Source organism: Felis catus, chromosome A1 (assembly GCF_018350175.1).
Source record: "Felis catus isolate Fca126 chromosome A1, F.catus_Fca126_mat1.0, whole genome shotgun sequence".
In the NCBI taxonomy this organism is placed as follows: Eukaryota; Metazoa; Chordata; class Mammalia; order Carnivora; family Felidae; genus Felis; species Felis catus.
Window position 1 is genome coordinate 82333128 of NC_058368.1, and position 16120 is coordinate 82349247.

At 50.7% G+C, this 16120-nt stretch overlaps 2 protein-coding genes across 5 annotated transcripts in view; one reads left to right on the forward strand and one right to left on the reverse strand.

The window, feature by feature from the left end:
• The window catches only part of TFDP1 (transcription factor Dp-1), a 40187-nt gene extending 38760 nt beyond the window's left edge, over nt 1-1427 (forward strand). For all 4 annotated transcript variants that reach the window (XM_023253524.2, XM_023253517.2, XM_023253531.2 and 1 more), the window contains exon 12: nt 315-1427. In XM_023253524.2, the coding sequence (XP_023109292.1) occupies nt 315-462 (148 nt within the window). In that variant the 3' untranslated portion in view covers nt 463-1427. The remainder of the gene's footprint in view (nt 1-314) is intronic.
• A 720-nt stretch (nt 1428-2147) lies between these two features.
• ATP4B (ATPase H+/K+ transporting subunit beta) lies at nt 2148-8770 on the reverse strand. The gene is made up of 7 exons (XM_023253535.2): nt 8611-8770; nt 7786-7914; nt 5878-5991; nt 5567-5766; nt 4625-4681; nt 3270-3368; nt 2148-2713 (listed from the first exon to the last, which is right to left on the reverse strand). The coding sequence occupies exons 1-7, from the start codon at nt 8720-8722 to the stop codon at nt 2552-2554; spliced, it is 873 nt and encodes a 290-aa protein (XP_023109303.1). The 5' UTR covers nt 8723-8770; the 3' UTR covers nt 2148-2551.
• Between the last annotated feature and the right edge of the window lie 7350 nt (nt 8771-16120).

Here is a 16120-nt window from a genome sequence, read left to right on the forward strand (position 1 = left end):
TGCCTTGCTTTGGAGGGCTCCATGTCCTTTTTGGGGCCCCTTTTTCCTCACCTGTTGTCCCCTCCCTCCTGGAGATCCAGGAGGTCACAAGTACAAGGCCTGGAAGAAGGACCTGTGGTTTCCAGTTTGAGCCCGTCGGGGCTTGGTTTGTGATGTCATGACAGATATTGTGGCCCTGCTGGCGTTGCCTCGTGTGCGGTGATCTGTGTCTTGAGGAGGGGCTTGGGGTGAAGTGCCACCTCGGTGGGAGTGGACGTGGGGGCGCCCCACTTGGGCTGCGTGCTGCTGACCGCCTTGTCTCCTCGTTCCCGCAGCGACCTGACCAATGGTGCGGATGGCGTGCTGGCCACGAGCTCCAGCGGGTCCCAGTACAGCGGCTCCCGGGTGGAGACCCCCGTGTCGTACGTCGGGGAGGACGAGGAGGAGGATGACGACTTCAATGAGAATGAGGAGGAGGACTGACACCCGCGGCCGGCCCTCACAGTCCGCGTCGGGAGAGACTGCTTTTGGTGTGGGCTGGGTTCCTCCTTGGCCCCTCCCAAGGAGACGCCAGAGCGGGCGAGGGCTGCGTTCCGCGGGGGCTTGGGGCGCGCTGGGGCGCCGGCCACGACGCAGGGCCTCTCTCCGCTGTCCAGGATCTTGTTTGCGTTGTCTGTCTGTAGCTCAGAGTTCACTTTGCCCCTTGGTTCTTGCTGAGTGTGCCTCCTCCCACAGCCCGCCGGCAGCTGCGGACGGTGCCGGCCGAGCCCTGCTCTTCAGCCTTGGGCCACGAATTGTATTAGGACTTTATTTTCCCTTAAATTATATTGACTGTGTGACTCCATCAAGTTCGTTCATTTTTTTTTCCTCTATGTTGCAGCAAATTGCGAAGTTCTTTATTTGTTTTTGTTTTGTTTGGTAAAAGTTCACTGCCGTGCTGGTGCAGCTACAAAAACTGGAGGGCTTGGAGCGGCGTGCGGCTTGCGGTGAGGCCTGCCTGATTTCTCACAGGCAGCGTCTGCAGACTTTACTATATAGTTGTTTACACACCTACACGTCTGTCGTCTAAAGACGCAAACAGAAACAAACGTCGTATTTGTTTCGTGAGCATCTTCCTATAATCTACGATAAAGTTGACATTAAATATAGAGAATGTTCTAACAGTTTTTTAACTCAAAATTTGTCAATCATTTTTAATAGTTCTTTTTTTATAAAAAGAAACGGAATTTCAGGACAGGCAGTAGTCCCTTTTAAAATTTATTCACAAAGAACCATTAACCGCACAGTTGCTGTTAGCTGCCTGTTCTACAACAATAGTCTTTTTATTGAAACACAAATAAACTTTTCTGTAATATTTTATGGAATATAAAGAGACTTTAATTGTTTGACTTGTTTAACTCGGCACTGTTAGTTTTTATTAATAAAACGCGCATGGGCATTTTAAACCAGCTCCGTGTTCCTCTAATTCACGATTATTGTGCGGAAGCTGCAGCGTGTGTCTTCTCGCTGAGTGAGGACAGTCACCGGGCCGCGCACAGAGCGCCCCTCACCCTCCTCCTGCGTCCTCAGAGCTGGGACAGGTTCTGGGTTGTTGAGTCTCAGAAGGAATAAGATCGTCAGAGAAGAAAGGACAGTTCACCATCTTAACTTGAACCAGCTGAGAAAACCCACCAGTGTTTTGAAGCCACAGGCCTTGCAAGGGAGCCCACAGTCCCGTGGGTGGATGTGGCCACCTGCCTGCTCTGGCCAGTCATGACTTCCCTCAACTGCCCTGAGGGCCAGGGGGCCACTGAGTTCTGGCGCCCTTTGCCTGCTGTGTGTGGGCGGAACCCCCAGACAACGTGTGGGGTGCTTGCATGGGAGTAAGACACCAGGCCGCATGCGATACTAGGGTGGGAGGCGGGGTTGCTCTGGGACAGGGGGCTTGTTTGGCCACAATGCTCCAGGTTTTTCTAGAGCAGCTGGCAGAGGCGGAGGCATGCCCCTTGGCGACCGCAGCGCCCTGACTCCCTCTGGGGTTTGCTCTGCCCCACCTGCCACCTGCTCGCCACCCCTCCTTACCAGCCAGAGCTCTGGCTCCCCAACGTAGTCTGATTTCCCTGACTTGGGATTGAAACTTTAAGAGGGTTCTTAAAGAAAAAGTGACTTTTTTGTTATTTTTCCCCTTATCAGGAAAGACGTGACTGTTGTATGTAGAGCAAAGTGTGACTTTAATGTGCTTTATTTGTACAGGGTAGGAATTGTGTCTTTAAAAGCAAGCCTTCCGATCGTCCGTCCTCGTGAGGCGTGTTTCGTGCTGACGTGGGTCCCAGGAGATCGCAGAGGTCAGGGAAGCTGAGGCACAGTAAGGAGAAAGAAGTTTCCCTGGGGCGAGTATCTGGGTCTTGTTAGTGGGTAACCACTGCCTCGGGGTCACCGTGTTGGCCCAGCGTTTTGATCCTCACTACGAATTCTGTGTCAAGGAGCAGAGAAGACTTAGCGAGAAGCCGTCGACTCCAGTGCCAAGTGCTTACAGGTCACGGCCTGCGGCTCTGGGCTGCTTCCGGTGCTTGGCGGCCGGGCGCCCTGCTCTCTACTGCTGGATTTTGAGCTTGAACTCCACCTTCCCCTCGTAGGGATCGTGGGGGTTGTCAAATGTTACATGATCGGCCAGGATCTTGCACACGATGAGGACCTCCATGTTTCTGGGGACGTTGAGAAGTTTTACAGCGACCAGAGGGTTGCTGTAGTGGGGCTGGAACAATGTGGGAAGATGGGAGGAAGCGAGAGTTAGAAACTGTGGCAGACATCCGGGCAGGCTGCTTGGAGGCGGTGCCTGCCTGCCCTATCTGAGCATGGCTGCCCTCACACGCTCTGCTGTGTGCCAGAACTCACAGTGACAGAGGGGTCTCTCTCCATGTAGGAACGAGGAGAGTCGGTCTGGGGGGTGAGACAGCACCAGTGACAAAGTTGGCCTCCAATTGTACTTGATGAAAATTAGTTTAAAAATAGAACAGGAAAAATTAAGAGACTTGGAGGAAGTGCTTCAGAATGGATATGTGGTGTCCCAACAGGATTTGGGAAGTGCTCGGAAGGTAGATAGAAGAATTAGGTTTGAAATTTATGTTTTGTGTGAGAGCCTTGTGCTTTCCGGTAGTTACGGGCGGTGGGTTTGGGAAGTGCCCAGAGAGCTGTGTGGTCAGGATGGGCTGAGGCAGCCTGGTTTGCGGTGCAGGTGAATGTTGATGGCTGTCCTCACGCCGAGCACGTTGCTAACTTTGAGACGGTTCTGCGGCTGGTGGCAGGCCTACCTGTGCTTTGCTCCCGTAGTAAGGGAAGTAGTGGAGGCTGAAGGTGCCGTTGGGTGGGAAGTACTCCACCTGCAGGGGCTGGGCGTCCTTTTGCTGGTCCTGGGGACAGAGAGGCCACCACCTGGGTGAGGCAGGAGCTGGGTACATGTGCGTGCAGCTTGTGTGTGTCCTGCCTGGTTGTCTGTGTGTGTGTGCACGCAAACAGTTCATGTGCAGTTACCAGAGACCAGATCTGGTCTTTAGGATCAGTACTATGATCCCATTGGGCACATAACCTATTAGTTTGCCAAACTAAGGTCACTTTGGTGACCTATCAGAGTGAAGAATGTGCTGGTTTGTCCGTATACGGGAGTGAAAGCCGAGAGGCTGGGTGGGCCGGTTTTGCCAAAACTGGCCAAAAGTTTGCGTGACAGTCTGGGGTAAGCACTGCTTTCTCGTTTCTCGTCATTGTAGAGTCTGCGAACTGCCTGGCGGGTGGCTGGATTTCGTCAGAACACAGATGGAGAACACTTTGGTTTCTGTTAAAGCTCAGGTTGGCCTACATATGTGGTCGAGTGACTACAGGAGGGCCCAGAGCGAGCCAGGGACTCGCCCACAAGAGACAGGCCCTGGAGGTAGGCGCTGCCCTAAGGGAGCCTCCTGTCGCAGCCGCCAGGGAAACAAGCTTTAGAAAATAATGATGAGCGGAAGCAGTCTGTTTTTTTGTGCTTGAAAACTGGTTTTGCAGCGGGAGGCGGGGAGGGTGGGGCTCAGCCAGTTAAGCGTCTGACTCTTGATTTTGGCTCAGTGGTCTCATAGTTTGTGACATGGAACCCTGCTTCGGGCTCTGTGCTGACAGTGTGGAGCCTGCTTGGGATTCTCCCTCTCTCTCTGCCCCTCCCCTGTGTGTGTGCTCGCTCTCTCTCTCTCTCTCTCTCTCTCTCTCTCTCTCTTTCTCTCTCTCAAAATAGGTAAATGAAAAAATTTTTAAAAAGCTGGTTTTTAGAAAAACTGGAGTGAATTCATGCCAACTCTTAGGAGCCCGAACGCGTATGCTGTTAAACATCCATGGCTGTTGGTCACCTGGCATACGTGTAAGTAAATAAGAGAATAAAACCGTAAAAAGGTACCTCGGTTTTTTCTAAACTGCCACCAAATACTTTGAAGCGTGTTAGTAACGTACTGTTCCAGACGCTTCTGGAAGCAGAACAGTAACAACGATACACTGTTTTTCTTACTCGGTTTTTGTGCCCTTAATGAAGCTGCTCTAAGTGATGGTTTGTGACGGTTGGTGCGACTGTGGATCTGGACGGTTGGGCTGGCGGCTGAGAGGAGCTTGGGGAGAAGTGGCTCCACCACCACGGCCGCGCACTCACCAGGAAGGCGCAGTCCACCCTGGGCGCCGTGCTGTTGCTGGGGAGGAACTTGACGATCTGGAAGGGAAGGGCATCCTTGTAGCTCTCCTGCCGGCTGTGTGTGTGAAGGGCCTGTCCGACCTGGGGCTCCGTTGTCACCGCCCGCAGAGCCACTCCCTGGTGCTCCGTGGGGCCCTGGAGCGGGCGCAGCAGCTGCCCCCGCGACCCGCAGCTCACCTGTGCTGCTCCCACGTCATGCTCTTTCAGCCTCCTAGGGTCTCGGCCTTCGGATGTACCTCCTTGTGCCTGGTGCCCAGGGCAGTACTGCCCTCCCTGCACGCCCTTCCCCTGCCAGGTGGTGACGAGACCCAGCAGGGACCCAGGAGCGTGTGCAGGGCACACACTCGTGGCCTCCCCGTCTCTCGGGAAGGGAGATAAATAGCACTCGGCAGGTGTGGGGAGTCCCGAGACTGCACCTGTCGCCCAGTATGGAGCAGACACCCCTGGCCCTTCTGCCATCGTCAGCCTCTGGTGGGATGTTCCCGTCCCCTGCACCGAGGCTGCATGGGCTGTGCTCTCCTGCGGCCTCCCTCATGCCTGGCATGAGGTGTCCAGCCTCCCTCATGCCTGGCAGAGGGTCCCTGGCCCATATTGAAAACCTCTGCTCTGGATTGTGTCCGGGTGCCCTCCCAGCACCTGTATGTGGCCCGGCTGCTGTCGAGCTGTTGTGCACACGAGCTAGACTCTGCTGCCCAGTGTCGAGGTGCTGCTGCTGTGTGAGCTGTTTTCAGGTCGTATCGGGTGGGGGAAGCTCAGGGCACGCTGAGCATAGGAGCAGAGCGGGAGGGGGCAGCGGTGCGCGTCCCAGCCCCGCCACCGTGGACAGGGGCACGTGGGTCACGTGAGGGCCAGACCCCCGGCCTCCATGCCACGGCCGTCTCCACAGGGGCTCTCAGGACTCACCCTGTTCATTTTAATCACAAAACATGGCCTTCCTTCTGCGAAGCCGAAGTTGGGGTCCACCAGCCCTGAGCAATTTTGCAGCATGTCTGCTGTGAACTTGCAGGAGAACTTGGTGTGGTTGGGGGCCGTGAACTTTTCCTGGAAGAAGTACTCCTTGGAGGTGCAGTTGATGTTGTCCTGCTGGGACTCTGGCGAGTAGCCTGCGGGGACACGTGCACTGGGGCTGGCTGGAGGGGGGCATAGCCCAGGCCCCTCCACGAAATTGTCTTGGAAGCGGGAAAAGCAGAGGCTGGAAGCTTGTTAAACTTCACCTGCCAGGAAGGTGTGGAGGGTGTGCACGAGGTCCACCCAGGTCCTGTTGTCGGAAACATTGTAGGAAATGTCCAGGCCCTTGTCCCCGTAGACATCTGGCCTCAAGGTCACCCCTGGGAAGAGAGCAGGACGTGTGTGACTCAGTTCCCCCCAAGGTGTTGGTCACACCCAGCCACGTGCTGCAGACTCCCACACACCGCTGTCTGGCCCGGTGGCCAAGCATGGGTTGCTGCGGTCCTCAGGGGCCCCTGTGCGAGGGGACAGTGTCTGCGTGTCCTCCGCAACAGTGGCTCCACAGGGGCCCTGCCCGGAACCACGCTAGGCGGAGTTGTATTTGAATACACATTTGAAAAATCTTCACTGGTTTTGATTAAAAGCAATTGACAACATGTTAATTGTACAAAAAGTCAGGATGCACATGTGTAGGGAGTGGCAGTGGTTGCCTGTGTGCTGGGCGTCCTCACTTCTGTGAGCATCAGACGCGCGACCCTGTGTGTGCCATAAATTGGATAAATGGGGTCCCACCACCCAGATTCCACTCTCCTCCTTCCATGTCCCGATGCTGTTGTAAGTGTGTCGTCATCGAACTGTCCACAGATACCACGTGCTGTTTCCCTGTGTGAATGAAGCTGGCCCCTTTGACGTGGGGACTTTTTAGATACGTCAGCCGGTGTTCTGTCCTTTCGTGGATGCTGTGGGCGCAACGTCTGTGTGCAGATTCAGGTCAAACCCTGGCGAGGATCTGACCCAGGGGAGCGTGGGCACACCGCACAGCGTCCTCTCTGCTGGCGCTGTCAGCCTGTTCGTGCGTGTCAGTGGTGGCTGCTCCCCCCCACCCCCCGGGCTCCGGGCGAAGCACGTGTGCCACGCATCACGCTCTGTTCTGCGGCCACCGTGAGCTTACCTGTTGCCTGGCTCTAAAAACAACGCCCAGTAGAGCACTGTGGTGTTGTGATGCCGGGTGAAGGGATTTCCCGAAGACCCCTGGGGTGGAGGGGCCTGCCTGGGGGAACACACGCCCCCTGGCTCTCACTGCTGGGTTTTCCTTTCCTCCCATAGGAAGCGGTGTGGCCGCTGGGCATTTCTCGGGCTATTGCTTCCGTGGGAAGTGTAGGGACGTCACCCACGAGTGGTAAGCGTCTCCATAGTTGTGCTGGAAAGTGCGTTTTCCTCCTTCACTTCTTCCCCTTTCTCCCCCTGCCCTTTCTCGTTTGGTCTGTGCAGGCAGCTGGGCTAAGTCCAGAGGTGACTCCGGACACCGGGCTCGGCCTTTGTTCCAAGCGTCCTTCCCCACACGGGACGGCAGACCAGCTGCTCTTAGAGAACAGTATGTTCTGAACCGAGCTCGTGTTTGTGGACGTGGTAACAGGAGAGGCCTCGGTGCAGACGTGCGTCCAGTGCAAGACAAAAGCCCTTTCCTCCCACCAAGCCCTTTCCTCTGGCCCCAGCCTCCCTGCTCGGTGCCTTCTCCCAGACGGGCCCTGTGCACCTTTGTCGGCATCTAAAGTGAGCGATGTGAACATGGTCCCTGTAACAAATCTGTTTTAACAATTAAAACGACAGCCAAAGTCTGACCATAACCTGGAGCCACTGTCCTCAAAAGAAGCTGAGGGGCTATCCATGCCTGGGGGGGCCCCTTTAGAGTCCTGGGGCCCAGGGTGGGGCAGGAGGGTGTCCCCTTTAGAGTCCTGGGGCCCTGGTGGGAGGGTGTCCCCCTTCTGAGCCCTGAGGCCCCAGCAGGGATGGGAGTGTGTCCCCCTCAGAGCCCTGGGCCCTGGCATGAGTGGCCCCTCTTGATTGCCTCTCTGGGCTTTGTTCCTGAGGGTCTGTGTTCTGAGCCCGGGGCTCCTGGACTGCATGTGGCCTGATGCACTGGGTCCTGGGGTCCGGGCATGAGCCCCCCTTACCTGGTGACTTTAGCTGGTCTTGGTAGTCAGGTGTGTACGGGTCGATTGTGCACATGAGTGTGTAAATGCACAGAGCAAAGATTGCGGTCATCACCACGTAGAAGGCCACGTAGTAGAGGCTGATCCATACTGCAGGGAGGGGGGTGTGCAGTGTAAAGCCGCAGGTTTAACCACCTCAGTGCACAAGGCAGTGGTGTTCACAGTGCATTCACACACAGTGCTGTGCAACCATCACGTCTGTCAGGTTTTAGAACGTTCTCCTCACCCAAGAGGTGCTCCGTACCCCTTAACAGTCTTTAAAAATCATAACTTTGGGGCGCTTGGGTGGCTCAGTCAGTTAAGCATCTGGCTTAGTTTCATCTCAGGTCATGATCTCACGGTTCGTGGGTTCGAACTGTCCGTCAAGCTCTGTGCTGGCAGCTCAGAGCCCAGAGCCTGTTCGGATTCTGTGTCTCCCTCTCTCTGCCCCTCCCCACTTGTGCTATGTCTCACTCTCAGAATAAATAAATAAACATGAAAAAAAGTTTTTTAAATAAAAAAATAAAAATCGTTAAGTTTTAGGAGCATAGCTTTAAAAATGCTGTTCTCAAGTCTGTGGCTGAACCTTTGCGGCCAGCTCTCAGATGATCCCACTTTGTCAGGGGGGCGTTGGAGCCAAAATGGGCCTTTGGGTTATCTGGTTGGAGACAGGCAGCCTCCTGGGTCCTGGGTGCCTGGGCGGCACAGCGTCCCCGTCCCCGCGGGCACACCCCCCACCCCACCACGTCCCCATCCCCGCGGGCACACCCCCCACCCCACCATGTCCCCGTCCCCATGGGCACACACCCCACCGCGACAGCGTCCGGCCCAGCATCTGCCCGGTGTCCGGGTTCCAGCAGTAGCGCTGAAACTCCTCCATCCGCTGGCTGCATGACTTCTTCTCCTGCAGCGCCGCCATCGCTCCTGCGGATCAGGGAGCTCCCCACACCTGGCCTGAGGGGAGAAAGGTGGCCTGTGGGTTTTATAGTCTCCTCCCCTGAAGGTCAAGTCTTGGGGGAAAGAACCAGGGTGTGATCACGCCTTGCTATCCAAACACAGTGGCTATCAGATGCCTCCTCACCTCGCCACCCCTCCTCTCCGGATGCCCTTGGCCGAGTCCTTGTCTGCTCTGGCCCCTGGCACCTTGCTGAAATGCAGATTCTGACCCAGCGTGGGCTCCTGGTGGACTGTGCCTGTGGCTTTAGGACCCCGGTGATGTCCGGGGCACGTGTGAGCTGACAGCACGTTGGAATTACCGGGCCGTAGATTCCTGCCGCCTGTCCCAGGGCCGAGTTTCTGAGTGAGCTGACCTGCCAAGGCGGCCTGACCGCCCAGAGGGCTGCAGGCCCCCTGAACACCCTGACGCAGGACCAGAGGCAGGAGACCTTGGCGGTTTATGTAGCTGGGGCGTGACATCTGCTCACCGGGGTACCTACCGCTGCCATGAGACAAATGTACCACAGAAGACTTTTCACAAATATCCAAGTCAAAGCCTGATTCAAATAACAGGTATTGTACCCAAGGACCTAGGATTTCATTTGCTGTCCCCTCTAGGTTTTCCCTCTGAGGGGACATTTGTGGCCAAATTTGACCGTTTCATTTGGAAGAAGAATAATGAAAAGTGCTCTTTTCAGTTGTTCTGACTTATTTTAACATGATTTCGTTTGTTAGCAAAATGAGCCCCCAAAGATTCAGATGGAGTAGCACCATTTTAGCTTGGACTCATAATTTTTTAATGGACCAAATCTGTGTGTCTTTCGTACGCTGTTCTCATTCACAACTTGGGGATTTCAGGTCAGTAAGACATAGTGACGTTAGGTTGCTAATTGCCCATGGCCCATGGGCCTGGGACCCCAGCCGCCGGGGCCTGAAGACAGAGAAGCGACCGTCCTCACAGAATAAATGCCACCCTCACCTGGGAAGTATAGACATGTCCTTGAAATGAGCAAGAAGTGAATCCTTTCCAGAAGTCGTTGAAAGAAACCATCCACATTTAGTCTCTGGAGTCCCAGATGTGAGAAAGTGTGGGCTGAACTGCACACACATGATCACAGTGCCCTCTGGATGTGTGCCTGTGGGGAGGAGACGCAGGGGAGGGAGGCTCCCACACAGCATGCTCTGAGAACATGCGACAGATGCCCCACAAAGAGCGGGCTCCAGACGATGTGGGGAGCCCAGACTTCTCCCCGGCCTGGCAAAAAAGAGGTGGGGCCCACCCCCTTCTGCTGCTGGGGTGGAATAAAAAAAAAGCCAGCTAAAACTGAAGGATTAAATGATAGGAAAATGTCCAGGTTTCAACTGATAATCATGTATTTTAGTCAAGAACCAGGAAGATTGCAAAATGAATTAAAACAAGGCAATCAAAGGGTGCCAATATCAAAGTGATAAGGCTGTTGGAATCAGAGATTTTAAGGCAGTTGTGATAAAAATGCTTGAGGGAGCAATCATAAGCCTGTGAAACAAAGAAAAAAATAGTCTCAACAAAAAGAAAGTTTAAGGAAAGAAACAGAAGATACAAAGAAGAACCAATGGAAATATAAAAAATACAATAATGAACATAAAAAGCTCAATGAATGGATTCAGCTGCATAAAGGAGGGGACAGAGGAAAGAAATCAGTGACATGGAAGAAAAAATAATAGAAATTACGTGATCTGAACAGTAGGAAAAAGATGTTCAGTGCCTCAGGACCTGGGGACTAACGGAGATGTAACATCTGTGCCATCAGAGTTCTGGAAGGAGAGAAGAAAGAGGACAGGGCTGAAAACTCCCAAACACAGCAAAAGATATAAACCTGTGTGTTCACAAAGCCGAGTGAAATCCGAATAGGGTAACTCCCCAGATCCACAGTGCATCATGATTAAACTTCTGAAAATTGAAAACATACACACACAAAAATCAAGAAAGCAGCCAGAGAAAAAACATTTGAATTACAGAAGATTACTCTTCAGAAAGCAGAGTCAGAAGGAAGCTGCAAAATATATTTAGATGCTGAAAGAAGAGATCTGTTACCCAGATCCTGAACCCAGCACAAATAGCAGGGAAGAAGGGGCCCCAACATTCTCAAATGAAGGAAAAGGAAAGGAAGATAATTTGTCAGCAGCAGACTTATCCTAAAAGTATGGCTAAAGGAAGTTCTTGAAACAGAAAGACGGTGTTGAAAGAATATGGGAGCATTAGGAAGGATGAAATAACATGGTAAGCGAAACATGGGCAAATACTATAAGCTCTCCTTTTCTTCTTGAATTTCCTTTTCTCTTTTTTAATAATTTATTCATTTTGAGAGAGAGCATATGCATGCTTGAGTGGGAGAGGGGCAGAGAGAGAAGGAGAGAGAGAGTCCCAAGCAAGCCCCGCACTGTCAGCACAGAACCCAAAGAGGGGCTTGAACTCACAAACCGTGAAATCATGACCTGAGCTAAAACCAAGTGTCAGACGCTTAACCATCTGAGCCCCTCTTCTTGAATTTTCTAAATTATGTTTGATGGTTGAAACAAAAACCATAACATTGCCTGATATTGTTCTAAATGTATGTAGATGAAATAATTAAGGTAATTATAAACAGGAAAGGATAAAGAGATGTGATATTTCTGTACTTCACTTGAACTGCTAAAGTGACAGCAATAGAATGTGATAAATTATGTACATATGATACCAACAGCAACCAATAAAAATATGCATAAAGAGATACACGTAAAAATACTATAGATAAATCAAAATTGAATCCTAAAAATTTTTCAAAGTAACCCACAGGAAAAATGCCAGACCTCATCAACAATTACATTAAATGTAAATGCTATAAATACATCAGTCAAAAACAAAACAAAACAGAGACTGACAGAGTAGATTTAAAAACAGACCCAAATATAGGCTGTCTAGTAGAAGCTTATCTCAAATAGAATGATATAGGCAGGTTGAACACAAAAGGATGAAAAAAGATACATTATGCAAATAAATACTAATCAAATGAAGGTGTGGTTATATTAATATCATATAACTTCAGAGCAGAGAAAATTACAGGAGACATTACATAATGATAAAGGGTCAATCATCAAGAAGATATAGCAATCCTGGGGCGCCTGGGTGGCGCAGTCGGTTAAGCGTCCGACTTCAGCCAGGTCACGATCTCGCGGTCTGTGAGTTCGAGCCCCGCGTCGGGCTCTGGGCTGATGGCTCAGAGCCTGGAGCCTGTTTCCAATTCTGTGTCTCCCTCTCTCTCTGCCCCCCTCCCCCGTTCATGCTCTGTCTCTCTCTGTCCCAAAAAAAAATAAATAAATAAACATTGAAAAAAAAAATTTAAAAAAGAAGATATAGCAATCCTAAATGTGTATGCGCCAAATAAGAGAGATGCAAAATGTGCAAAGCAAACTAATAAAACTGGCTTCAACAGTTCTCTCTCGATAATTGATAGAATAGCTAAATAGAAAATCAGCACGGATATAGAAGAATTCAACAATATTGTCAATTAACAGGATGCCATTGACATTTGTAGACTAGCCCACCCAAGCACAACAGAATACACTTTCTTTTTAAGTGATCTTGGAACATATACCAGAATAGAGCGTATCCTGAGCCATTAAACAAAGCTCCACAAAGTTAAGAGAATTGAAACCATGCAGTGTGTCCTCCAACCATGATACAATCAAACTAGAAACAAATAACACAAAGATAACAGGAGAATCCTCAAACATGTGAAAACTAAATCACATTTCAAAGAATTCCTAAGTCAAAAGGAAGTCTTGAGGGAAATTTAAAAAACGTAGGACTGATGAAGACAAAAATAGAACATCAAAATTCGTGGGATGCAGCTAATGCAGTGTTAAAAGGAGAATTTAGGGGCTCCTGGGTGTCTCAGTCGGTTAAGCATCTGACTCTTGCTTTCAGCTCAGGTCATGATCTCGTGGTTTCATGGGTTCGAGCACCATGTTGAGCTCCATGCTGACAGCACAGAGCCTTCTGGAGAGTCTCTTCCTTTCTCTCTGCCCCTCCCCCACTCAAGCTGTCTCTGTCTCTCTCAAAAATAAATAAATAAACTTAAAAAAAAGAATTTATAGTTTTAAATGCATGTATCAGAAAAGAGAGAGAGTCTTAAATTAATAATCTCAGTTTCCACTTGGAAAATTTAGAAAAAGAGGCAGGGAAAGCAAGCAGAAGGAAGAAATAAAAGCTAAGATCAGAAATCAATGAAATTAAAAACAAAAGCAAAAGGGAAAATCAGTGAAAGAGCTGGTTCTTTGAAAAGTCAATAAAATTGACAAATCTATAGCAAGAGAATAGACATAAATAACCAAATTAAGGATAAAATGAGATACTACTACAGACCCTTCAGACATAAAGAGGAAATGCCACACACAACTTTATGCACGTAAACTCAACAACTTAGATGAAATTGGCCACTTCCTCAAAAAACACACCTTGTCCCATTTGAAATAGAGAATTTGAATCGCCCTATAACTATTAAGGAAACTGAATTTATAATGTAAGGTCTCCCAACAACAAAAAAACCCTTCAGGCCCTGATGGTTTCACTGGAGAATTCTACCAAACAGGTAATGAAGTAGCACAAATTGTGTACTGTATCATTTGGAAAATAGAAGGGGACTTCCCCACCTGATTTATGAGACCAGCATGCCCTTCACCAAAACCAAAGCCAGCTCAAGAAACAAAAAAAACTACAGACCAAATCCCTCACAAATATAGACACAAAATTCTTAAACCAACTATTGACAAATTGAACCCAACAATGTATAAAAAGCATTAAACACCATGACCAAGGGGGATATATTCTAGAGATGCGGAGCTGGTTCGATATTAAACAATCTATCAGTGTAAAACCCCACATTAACAAGCCAAAGAAGAAAAATCCTGTGATCATACCAGCTGATGCAGAAAAAACACTTGACAAAATTCAACATTCATTTATGATAAAAACTCTCAGCAGACTAGGAATAGACAGAAATTTCATTAAAAGCATTGACAGAATCTCTACAGCCAACATCCCCTCTAGCGGTGAAGGACTGGTGTCTACCCCAAGATCAATAATGAGGCATGGACTTCTGCGCTCATTTCTCTGTGTCAGCCTTGTGCTGGGCGGGCGTTCCAGCTAGTGGAATAAACAAGAAAAGAAAAGGCAACAGACTAGAAAGGAAGAAATGAAGGTCCTTATTTTCAGACAACAGGATTGTATGTGTAGAAAATTCCAAAGACTCTGCAAAAAATCTAGAATACATGAGTTCAGCAAGGCAAAGTCTACGAGGTTAACGCCCCCCAATCAACTGTGTTTCATTTACTAGCAATGAGCACATGGGTTCCAAACGACACTATGATTGACATTTGCTCAAAACAAACAGGAATATTTAGGTGTTAATCCAATACAACACGTACAGAACTTGTGTGCTCAAATATTCACGATGGTGAGGGAAGACAGGTTACAGATTACATTCATAGGTTGGAAGATTCAGTGTAGTAAAGATGTCAGTTCTCCCCAGATTGACATGTAGGTTTAATTCCTATCAAGGTCCAAACTAGATTATTTTGTGTGGATACAGAGAAGACTACTGTAAGACTTCTATAGAAAGGCAAAGGAAGTGGAATATTTTCTTCCATGTTTTGAATACTTAGTTTTAAAAATTGTTTTTTGAAAAATATTTTTGAAAAAGAATAAAGTCAAGGCTCCGTTTACTCAGTTCCAAGCCTATCATCTGTTCTGTGTCTCACGTACAGTGACGGAGAGGAGGGTGCCGGAGCAGAGCGGACCACGCTGACATGCCCACTGCATCCCCGAGCAGCTTAGAGGAGGCACACAGTTGCAGCCCCACCCCCAGGCCGCTGAAGCGGAGTCTGTTTTGGCAAGGTCTCCAGGCGATTGGTGTGCCTGGCATGATTGGGAAGTGTGGTAGGCAGTGTGACCCCTGTCCTTTGAACTCTGCCGGGTAGGCAGGGAGGGGTTAAAGGCAGGGGACTCTGCTCATACACAAGTCCTCACTTCTGCCTCCCCTGCCTTTCACCCACACCCCTCTCCCAAACATCCTCTTCTCCCCAGAGGAACAGGGGGTGGGCTGGGCAACCTGGCCCCTGGGCTCAGGCATTCCTGTTTCTGCAACCCCTCACTTCCTCCCCTCTTTAAACTATAACCAACCCCAATTGGTTCCTTTTCTTCCCCACACGTTTACTGAGTACCTGTTGGCCATGCCTTTGCAAATCTGACATTTTTGTTGGGCCTGGCATCCCCAGATGTGCCCCAGGTGTCTCCTAGATGTCCCTGTGTCCCCCAGGTGTGTCCTCCAGTTGTGTCCCAGATGTCCCCCAGGTGTGTGCCCCAGGTGTGTGCCCCAGGTGTGTCCCCTAGGTGTGTACCAGCTGTGTTCCCCAGGTGTGTCCTCCAGATGTGTGCCCCAGGTGTGCCGAGGTGTGTGGGACACCTCCAGGTGTGTACCAGATGTCCCCTAGATGCCCCCCAGTTGTCCCCCAGTTGTGTCTCCCAGGTGTGTCCCCTAGGTGTGTCCCACATGTCCCCCAGGTGTGTGCCCAGATGTGTGCCCCAAGTGTGTCCCAGGTGTGTCCTCAAGGTATGTCTCAGATGTCCCCCACGTATGTGCCCCAGGGTCCCCTAGGTGTGTCCCCCAGGTGTGTGTCCCAGGTGTGTGGGACACCTCCAGGTATGTCCTGATGCCCCCCAGATGTGTCCCCCAGGTGTGTCCTCCAGGTGTGTTCCAGACGTCCCCTAGGTATGTGGCCCAGGTGTGTCCCCCCAGGTATGTCTCTAGGTGTGTCCCAGATGTCCCCCAGGTATGTGCCCCAGGATCCCCCAGGTGTGCTGCTGGCCTCTGCACCCCTCTCTCACTCCTGTTTCTGTGTGGGGCCTCAGCTCTGGGTGTAGCTGGGGTCTCCTGCTTCGGTCCTCACCTCACCTGAAGCTTCTACAGGCATTCTGCTTTGCTGGCACAGCCCAGGAGAGGGGAGGGAGCAGATGTGGAGCTGATCCCTGGGCAGGTGCCGGGGTTACCTTAGGTCTCAGAGCTGGCAGGTGACCTGGGGGCAGGCTTCTGTCCTTGTCAGGCCCAGTCCCCACACAGCCACAGTTGCCCTGCCAGCGGGGAACCATGGACACCCCAGGAGGCTGTTCTCCTGTGAGCTCTCACTGCCTTTTCTACGTGAATTTCTATGATCACCTGTTTTTTCTTCCCACTTGCTTTTTTTTTTTAAGACAAAAATGAAATATAGTGGGAAAACCACCAGCCATCTTTACTAAATCAGGGTTTCTCCTGGGCCCCTCTGCCTTCTGTTTGGTCTCCTGTTGTCTAGAGAAAACAAACGTGTC